The following is a 10,611-nucleotide window of genomic DNA, read 5'->3' on the forward strand; positions in this document are numbered from 1 at the left end:
TGTGAAAATTGTGATAAAGATGTCACTGGAGGAAAATTACTCTGTTCAACTTTCTTTATTGGATAATGGAAAGGTGTATAAACCAAAGGCCCTCAAATAAAAGCTGAAGGAGGCGGGAAAATATGAAGTTAGGGGAATAAAAAGCTGCACCATGTGGACTAGACATAACATCTCACAGTTCCAATGGAATTTGAGATATTTGGGCATCATGGCTCATCCCAGGATCTAGTGATAGCAGGATAGCCAAACCAGAGCCATCACTTCCAAATGTGGAAGACTAAAATTTATTCTTCTGTTAAAGAGTCCATTTGTTATTCAAAAATATTACTGTCAATGCAGTATCCTCAGCATTAAGAAAATAAGAACCATTATTGGGACACTGATAAAGGTTCTGATTTCAGGTGCCTGGATTCAGAAATTTATACCGGGAGTTTTAGAAGTTACGTGAAATAAAAGGTGGAAAAAATATTAACAATGACATAGTTTCAATATTCAGTGCCTAATGGTCTTCAAGGACTGGAAGTAAAAAGCCCTTGAATACTGAGGGTTATGAAATTTTTGACTCTTGGGACCAGACATCCCATAGGCCTCATCTTTCTTGACAGATAGAATTCATTTAGGTTCACATAAATGAGAAATTATCATTTAAATTTGAAGGAATTATGTTGTCAGGCAGTGAGAGTTTCAGAAACCCTGTGCTTTAGCTTACTTTGTGTACTACCAAGCACTGATACCTTGGGTTTGACTGCTGGTCCTCACAGCCTGAGCCTAAAGAAACTTATTATTTTGTTGTACCAAGTCTTAGTTGTTGTAGCTCCTCACTCAGTCATGTTCCCAACAACTAGAGGTAATAAGCCAAAATATTTCACTTAATTATTGTGGCTCGGGTAGTAGAAATACATGAGATGAGAATACTTTTATAAAAAGGTAATAATTGGGGAATACATGAGATGGACAGTACTGTATGGAAGCACTCACAGAATGTCCCTGCAGGTGAACTGGGAAAAAACCTGGATGATATATGAGATTGTTGACCTTTCACTTCCTTTTCTCCTATAGGAGGCTGCTGGGTATCATAACTAAAAAGGATGTATTAAGACATATGGCTCAAATGGCAAACCAGGACCCTGAATCTATCATGTTTAACTAGACTGGTAAAGAAGAAGAAAGTAACCCAACAGGAATCCCTTCTAGATTAACACGAAGGCTGTGTTTGCTGTTTCATCTTGCTTAAAGAGAAAAAGGTAACATATATGAGGAATGGCCTGATATGCCTCTGACAGAGGGAGTGGATGCAGGACAGCACTTATTTAATGAGGAAGGCAGTTTAGAAGCTCTGAGCAGCTGCAGACATCAAGCTGTGTTTCCTTAATGAGGTTCCCAACAGCTCAACTGGAGCGCTGGTGGGTGTAAGTGATGCGGGGCTTGGAGAGAAACAGCCACGAGCACCAGTGGGAGGCATCAAGGTCACAGTAATTCTGGGCCAGCTGTGAAGAGTAGCAGACACTGTTAATGTAGAAGCTGCTAAGAGATAGAAAGGTTTGTGTTCCAAGCCAGAGAGTGTAGATGAGTAATGTCAGTTGCTTTTGTTACTGGAATCATGGCTATTTGTTTGCTACTGAGTTATATCATTTTCATGACGGACAAAAATTGTCATATTTTTAAATGAAAGACTTTGTCATCTTCATTTATTTTGTAAATGTTTAATGAATCAAGACTGGAGTTAAGTCTTAAGAAAAGAGTAAGATTATGCCTCAAATCACTTTAAAATGTGGTGTCCCTTGCTTTAGTCTTTTGAATTTTATACCGCTTAGCATTTCTGTCAACCAGCTTTCCCTTATAAATGTTGAAATGGGATTTATTTGTAAGAATTTATTATCTCTCTATGCAATTTTGCATACAAGTACTGTAAAATTTAGTATTTTGTGGTTTGCTGTGGTAACTGGAATAAACATAGAAGCCCATAAAGTAGTTTTCAAAAGCACTAAAAGGACAGTGATAGCTGTCTCTCATCAGTGTTAGTGACAAGAGATTGAATCCCTCACTGTCTTCCCTTATGTACATCACAATTTTTCACAAATGAATGACATTCTGCATTGATTCTTGGTTGCCCACTTAGGTCCTTTTTGTCATTGCTCTTTCTTGGCATTTGTCTGCATTTGCCAAGAGATGGCTGAAATTAATGTAACAGTCATAGACACTTGTTCTGTAAGAGATCTACTTTTTATGCACTCGTCAGTCATAGGACTGTGAAATTCCTCTCCACAGCACTGTGGCTGGATAAGATCAGAGGGACTGAGAATGCAAATCATCATAGGAAAGCTTTAAGTATTTATCTGTTTGCACCAAGAACACAAGATTTACCAGACGCTGGTAGAGACCTCTAAGTTGCTCAGGTAAAAATGTTAAATTTTCCTAAACCCTTGTTTTGGTCCTCTGTGAGATAAAGAGGGTCAACCCATTAGTCAATACTGCTATCAGTAACAGAATACCAAATTGTACTCTCTGTACCACATAATTCACACTGCCCTTGGTTTATAGATGCAGCTTAAAGACTGGAGAAAGGCTGTGCTCTGAATCCCCTTCAGACCTCCTGGTCCCTTCCTTTAGGCATCTAATACCTCTGGTATTTTTGTTCAGATTCACCCAGATAACTGGTGGTGTTTGAATGCTCCTCATGGACAGAAATGACCTTCCATGCCAGAACAGCCTGTGTCTCACTCCAGCCCAAACCCAGACTGTTGATCTAGCATGTGGGCAATGTGCATGATTATTGTGTCCCTGAACTGAGACAGCTGCTCAGGTGCACCCTGAGTTAGATGCCGAAGTTCTCTGTCACAAATTCCTCCCCTTATCTCTGGTGACCCTGCTTCCTTCTGCCTGTGTCCCACTGCATTGGCACAGAGTATGGCCTGAATTGCTGAAGTAAAAGAAATGGAAGTAGAGGGATAATTTTAATCTGTTAAGTACTCAACTTAACAATGGTGTTTGCAACAGACTGACATAAATATACGTAGCTCTGGCCAAAGCCCATAAATATTTCAGTGTATACTTTTTGTTAGCTGAACAGCTGCAGTACAATGTATTATTAAAGGGATAGTATTAACACCATGTAAACTATAGGACTGAGCAACCCCTTTCCTCTGAAAATAGGAAATAGAACATAATGTGATTATTTCTTACATTTTTCTGTGAAGCTATCAGCAGCCAAACTCATAAAAAACCAACCAAGTCAACAACAATGCTCATAAACACTAGATTCCCTCATTTGAACAGAGAAGCCATTATAAAATCAGTTCATTCCCACAACTGAATCCAAATGGGGCTTTATACAATTGTCAGTCTCTACCCATAACTTTTAAGGGATGTAGACTAAGCTAAAAAGGCTGACTTTTGAGAGCAATCTCATTCTTGGATTAAAACTGTATGACCATATTCTACTTTCCGTGTTTGCTGACAGCAAACAACACAGTGTATCAACACTGAAAAACATTATAATTTTATGAGAAAAAGACATGGATTTGCCTAACTGAGGTTAATCTGGCTGTGAATACAAATTCACATATGTACTGACTTGTTTTATCAGGTTAAACTCGATCTGTGGTTATGCATTGGCATGGACTTGTGTAGTTAATTCCCATTAATACCCAGAGGCCTGATTTACTGAAACCAAGTCACCCCTGTGATAGCTTGTTGCCTTGCCTTATTAGACTACTTAGGAGGAGCCCTCAGGTTTTAAAAACAAGATCCAAAAAACCAACATGGTGATTTGTAGCAAGCACCAGCAGAAGGAATTGAGATTTATGTAGTTGTTGTGAATGCAGTTTGACCCTGGACTACCACCCAAGTAAAAGGCAGGTAAATGGGTGTACAGCTCTCTTCTGTCAAACACATTCCTCTCTAGATGGAAAGTTTTAAATACCTAAGCGGTCAAGGGAAAAACCTTTGGATATGTAACCATGTAGTGCTGCTCCTTGTTCCAGTGTCTGTTCAAAAGATGTTAAACCAGAGCAGGGGCTGCTATCTGGCTGTCCAGGAGTGGCACACTCATGGCTAACTTCAGCTGCTTGGTGTTATCATCAAGGCTGAGGCTGATGCTAGAATGACATGGAGGGCTTTGAGACAGGACAGACTTTGCTAATTAGAAAACTTCCTCCATGCTACAGCCTTTATTGTTCTTCACACTGGTGTCTGAAAGGAAGCACTCTTAATATAAATTAATAACATGCTTATCTCAAAAAAAGCAGTTATGATGAAATGATTTATTTCCCCATAACAAGCCCATTATCAGGCACTGTTTTCCATCTGTGTTCCACAATTTGTTTCAGAAGGTACTGAATAGACTCCAAGAGGCACAGATCTCAGCCCTATTTGTTTGAATTTGTAGAGCTCAAGGTAGTCACGTAGCATTATCAATCTGAGTTACGTGAGTACTTTAGTATATATATTTTAGACTTTATGCAACCTCAGTTCAGTCCTTCAAGCAGTTGGCCTTCAAAAATGCCCAACTAAACTAAACAGGGGAATAAAAATCTTTGAATTATGGAGGTTCAGTATTGTACCTTTGTTTTGCATGAACTGTATTAAGGTCCATTCAGCTTCTGATGTATTCTTGAAGCAAACTGTACCAGAAAGTTTAATAATAAAGTACAGAAATGGATGACATTAGAAAGACCCTTTGGCTGTCCCAGTGACACTAATTATAAATTCTTATTCTTTGAAGAAGCAGAATAAGAATGTTTAAGGATTGCAGAAGACTCGCTGATTCCAGGTTTGAATGACACTATATTTATGACTGTAGTTTTGCTTTGGCTCTGTTTGTTGTTTTGGGTTTTTTTTTTAATTGTAGAAAACAGTGTATCTGTTGCACCTTATAAAAAACAATGTTTGGACTCTATTTTTTAAATAAAACTGACTTACAGAACTAGAAACATTTCTTGGATATCTTATTAATTAAAAATAATTTAACTTAATGTCTCTATGATTTTTATGTTTCCTTTTCTCACTTTTATGGATAACTCAAGCCTGAGTTCTAGAGATCTAGGATATCCAATTAAATTATAGGTTAGGTAATATTAAGAAGGGAGTTAGTAGTGAGTAGGGAGAAATGCAGTGGACTTCGGAAAATCAGTCTTGACAGCTGGCTATTTTATTTTCAGAGAAATTGTTTTTTCTTCAGCATCAGAAATACCTTAGAAATCTAAAAAGAGAAGAAAAACGATTTATCTAACGATTTATCTGTCTAAAATGATCATGAAACTTTAAAAGTAGATGTTGCAATATATATAATTCTATCTTCTATAATGTATTTTTTGTATACATTTTTCAATTGCACTTTAATTCAAAGCTAAGATCAAAGACTGAAAATGACAGGTTCAATCATCCCCATTTAACTGGATGAAACATATGGTAAATCTCTGTCAGAAACTAAATTCTAGGTAGTAGCAAAGAATGTGGGCTTGATCCTGATCAACACTAACTAAGGTGAACATGCCAGCAATATCCTAGCTCAAATTAAATGACTCATTTCAGAAATTGGTTTTGGCAGTCCCATGGCCTTCAACTCACTCCATGGATTGCTGTGCCCTTAACACAACACAAAACACACACCATAACCCAGGAGTCATCAGGCATGGAGCAACTTCAATAAGTAGTAATAGTTCCTGTAGTTTGTATTTGGTCCTGGGGTTCTGAACTTTAGACCTGCCTGTCATCACTTGCGGTGTTGCAGCTGGGAAATGGAATAGAAAATGTTCAGAGCATTCAGCACTGCCGTGGTGCAGCTGTGCTCCACACACCCTGGCCTGTCCTCCATTCATCCAAACCAAGCAGCTTGTTACCATCCATGTGCCTTCTTGCTCCTGTAGGGGAGGCTCTTCTTCCACATCTATTTCCTTCAAGCTGTATTATTCCTTTGTGCTGTTCTGCTCCAAATGTGATCTTGCTTGTAGCTCCTCAGTGCTGTGGTGGCCCACTAAGCTCAATCTCACAGACACCATATCCCAGATAAGAAAGGTGCATCTCCAGTGGAGGACCTCCACTTGTGGCAGACAGGACTTTGCACTGCTGCTTCCTGGAGGACACAGAAAATGCAGTGTTGCTGGAATGCTGCACAGAATTTTTTGATTTGTTTTTTGGCTTGCTATCTCTTAGGATCTGGTTATTGAGTTGTCTCTGCCTGAATTAAGGTGCAAACAGTAAATGTCAAGTAGAGAGGGACAGAAGAGAGCTGGGGAAAGAGAAAGAGAGTGTGAGACAGAGACTAAGCAAAGATTCCACATGGAACCTTGTGATGTCCTGATGGACCTTCCTGGTCTGCTTGCTGGTGGGGGTTCCTGTGTTCTTGTGGAGGAGGTACCACTTTTCCACAGTCCAAGTCCTTGTTATCCATAAGGCATGGGTGCTGTTCCCACCCAGCATGGGATGGCACTTGTGTAAAATACTTCCTTTCTCACAGTTTGCCTTGGTGGGAGCTTTTTCCAAAAAGTTACCTAGATCTGCCTCACCAGGCCTGGCACCTTCCTGTTGTTGCTGTTAGTGGTTTTCCCACAGTTTGCACAGCGGAATTTTGTCCAATGTGTTAATTCCAAACTTTCACCTCTGGTTAGGTCTGATATTACTGCCTTCCTTTTTGCCATCTGTGGTTATTCTAAGGTCCTGTTGTGGTGACTTCCCTTGTGGGAACTTTCTTGCTGGACAGTGTTTGAGACTGTTCACTGTGCTTCTTGAAGTCCTCACACTATCTTAATGCAATATCAAAAAAATGAACTCCTGAGAAAAATAGCTGCTGCATTTCACAGATCAATCTAGTATGTTCACCATCTCAACCAGTAACTGGTGACTTCCCAGTGAGGTCAATCTGGAGCTGGGACGTGACTGTGAGAGCTGTATGCTAAAGCAGTTTGGGCTCTTAATGAGACAGGAACTGCTGACCTGTAGCTGCATCATTTGGTTAACTCTCTATCCCTCCTTTAACCTTATTGTATTCTGAGCATAATTAATATTCTTGGTTTGAGCACACAATAAACCCTGTTTTATCACAGTTAATTATTTCAACCCTTGTTATCGTTCAGAATTATCTTGTATAATCAGGATTAAAATAATCTGAGTGTTCCTGCTGGCTTTCCCCAGCCACAGCAGGTAACTGGTTAGGAAGACATAGCCATATGTGTAACAGCCAGCTTGGGGAGAGTGTCAGCATTTGGCACTTCAGCTGTGTTTCATTTGAGAAATGATTGTGCAGCCTGAACAATCAGTGCACAACTCTCTGTGGGGATTTGCAAAGCCTGATGATTTGTTCCTGGTTTGAACAGCATTTAGAACAATGTTTGTGACCAGCTGATGTTACCTACCCTTCAGATTAACCAGTCTTTCTCAATCCACAAAGATTCAGTAAAGGGCACTGAATAAAATGTGCAGATTGCTTAGGAAACTAGACAATCTAGTATAGATTATATATAATCTAGACAAACTAGACAAAACTAGTATATTAGCTAGGAAGAGCTGCTTTATTGTCTCAAAGTTATGTTCACAGAGGCATCCCACTTTGAGGAGAACCATACCATACACTGCCTGGTCTCACTACTAGGAAAAAATAATACCTAAAATATGAAACAATATCTGTTTGTATTGACTGCAACCAATGCTATTGTTTTTCTCTCCTAATGCATTTTAAAAGACAACTTTTTTTCCCTGAAATAAGCTTGCTGTTTCTACAGTTGCTAGTGAGGGCCAGACTGTGGCCATGCATAATTTGATGTGGAGTGCTGCAGCACTAGTGCATTAAATGCTAGTTGAGTGTTTCTCCTTTGATAAACGCAGTAAAAAGGAGTGGCTGCCATAATTGTGCCATGCAAAAGGACCATTCTAAATAAATAAAAAGTCAGATGAACTGTAATTCTCTGCTTCTAAAGATGCCCAACAGGTAAGATTGAAAGGTTGTGAAGCCTTATGATTAGATAATTTCCAAAGTTGCAATTTGCCTGAAGACAAATTTTACTTATGTAACTCTCAGATTATGTGACCATTAGAATCCAAAATTTCTGAATTATGTACAGGGGGCAACCAGACCCTTGAAGTCCCCAAGCCTGGGAAGAGAGAGAGACACCCAAGTTCTGCTGTGGTTCACAGATGAGGGAGAGGACACAAACTCTACCAAAGCTCCAAAATTACCCCGGTCAGCAGTGAAGATTCAGGAAAGAAACACAATATGTGCCATCACCAGCCCTTTCCTTTTTCACAGTAACCTCATGTTTGGAGTCTTTGTTAGGTAAATATCTAAGCAAAACAGGTCTTGTAGGTGTTGATTTAAGTGCAGCTCACTAAGTCACCATAGTGCCTCTCCTCCTTTGCTAACTGCTGCTCTGGTGGGCCTTCTGCCAAGCCAGAAGGAGCATTCTCCTAAAAGGGACATCTGTAGACTTCTACTTAAAGATAACTCAGCTGCCTATTCTGAATCACATTGAGATGCAGAATCTGTATCTAAATTGTTATAGGAAACTTGGGCTCATCACATTTTTAGGCCTTGCTGTAGTACAAACATAGCATTTTGCTTCGTTTAATTGAAGTTAAAATCTAACAGCTATTTGTCACTGGCCAGAATATTTAAACATGCAGTCACTGCTTGAGATCAATAATCATTTAGATTATTGTACTAATTCTTGATTTTTAATTTCTGTCTGATATTAAAACACCTGTTTAATAATAGTATTTTTTTTTTATTTATCCAATTAATTAATTCAAATGGTACAATAATTAGAGGTACAATAAAGCTATAAATAGTCTGCCTGAAGATTTTCTACATCATAGATAATTAACATTGATGCTGAATTAAGTTTTGGCCCTGTCTCTAACCTTTAAGGAATGCTACTACAAAGCACTCGTCACAGGAACACAAGGAATAAATCATAAGCTCCTCTGCACCTCTTCTTTCCAAGCCTGTGGGAACATACATGAAACCATTCCTTTTCTCTCTGTCAGGCCATGTTTAGGCAATGGAAATCCCTGCTCATTTGGTGACTACAACAACTCCTGCTTAGTAAATCTCTCCATGTCAGGCTGCTTCCTTCCAGCTAAACAGTCACCATTCCAAGAGCACCAGTTTTCCTTCAGTGTAAGGATAACCAGATAGGGCAGGTAACTGACACCTCCATCCCCTCCTCCTTTTCTCACTTTGATGTTTTTCTCCTCATTCAGTCCCAGCCATCCAGTCCCAATCCATTGTGCCTCTTTGCTGCAGCTTTTCTGTAATAACTGAAGAACCCCCAAACAAATCAACACTTCTGCTCTTTCTGTTCGCTTGGGACTTCTGCACAGAATGCAAATTTGCCAGCAACAAAATCAGTAGCTAAGCTGCAGTCCAGCATTATTGCCACCAAATAAATATTCAGTGTTCACAAATTATAAAAGACAAACTACTGAGGGACTAGAACCAGGGGCCAGCTTGATCATCTGATGGCCTGGTACATACACACCACAGTAACATATACTGCCTTATTTGCTCTTTTTCTGGCTTCATGTTAGAATTTTGCCTTCCTGCTGTTCAAGCTTCAACAATATAGAGGACAGGAGGAGTTCCTTTTGCCAAGTTCCCTTTTTTTCTCAGAATAATGCCCCATTCATGAGACTATGAAGTTTTTTGCCTCTCTTACTGAAGCTTTTTATTCTTCATGGACATATACATTAGTCCAGGGATGAAAGCAGCCTTACATTTGAACACACACAAACAGCAGGTGCTCCTCTCTACCTAGTGACACTGGAACAGCAGCTGGAGCAGCAGCACAGACACCTCCTCCCCAGCAGAGCTGGAGGCCACTGCCACCACTGCCTCCTCCCACCTTCATTGGTACAGGGCTCTGGGAGCAGGAATGCACAGAGGAAAAAGATGGAGAGCTGCCATGCTTGGCTGATGATACACCCTGTTGGGACTGACTTTTAAGCTGATCCTCAGCAGTTCTGGCTGGCCTCTTCCATCCCACTGCTCCCTCCTGCTAAGCTCCCAGTTAGTCAGGGGAGGAGTTTTCAGTGAGTGACTGCATCACACCGCACAGCCACACCAGGGATTGTGTTTAGCTTTTGTGCAGTTGCACAGTCTGCCTTTCTCAGATCAATGGAAAACCAAATCCGTGGCTGTGTCTACCACAACTCCATGTACACTGAGCACAAGGGGCTGGCAGTTTATCACAGCAAACAGCCACGGTCTATCCTCATTTCTTTCCTGCCCTGACAAGAGGGCCCCATGGTTTTCCTTACATTTAGATTTTCTCTGAACTTCAAAGAGAAGATATTATCAGTTATAACAGTGTTCAAGTACTAGAGGACCCTTGAGAGAGGCCAGTACCCTCATGTGATAAGAGAGCTAGCAGTGCCACACAGGCACTCTGTGCTGCCTCTGAACCAGCAACTGATATTTTGGGTACATCTGCAACATGTTGGGGCAAACACTCCCCAAGGGGTAATGGCTTTAGTCTGAAAGACAGCAGATTTAGACCAGATATTAGGAAGGAACTCTTTACTCTGAGGGTAGCAAGGCACTGGAACAGGTTTCCCAGAGAAGGTGTGGACGCCTCATCACTGAGAGTGTTCAAGGCCTGACTGAATGGGATTTGGAGT

General features: G+C 40.3%; 1 protein-coding gene across 1 annotated transcript in view; it reads left to right on the top strand.

Annotated features, from left to right (window-relative positions):
* CLCN4 (chloride voltage-gated channel 4) overlaps positions 1–4,919 on the top strand; it is a 42,272-nt gene extending 37,353 nt beyond the window's left edge. Inside the window, exon 12 of the mRNA XM_009089645.4 lies at positions 1,060–4,919. Coding sequence (XP_009087893.1) covers positions 1,060–1,150 — 91 coding nt within the window. The 3' untranslated portion in view covers positions 1,151–4,919. The remainder of the gene's footprint in view (positions 1–1,059) is intronic.
* The last annotated feature ends 5,692 nt before the right edge of the window (positions 4,920–10,611 follow it).

This window comes from Serinus canaria, chromosome 1 (assembly GCF_022539315.1).
Source record: "Serinus canaria isolate serCan28SL12 chromosome 1, serCan2020, whole genome shotgun sequence".
NCBI classification, from domain to species: Eukaryota; Metazoa; Chordata; class Aves; order Passeriformes; family Fringillidae; genus Serinus; species Serinus canaria.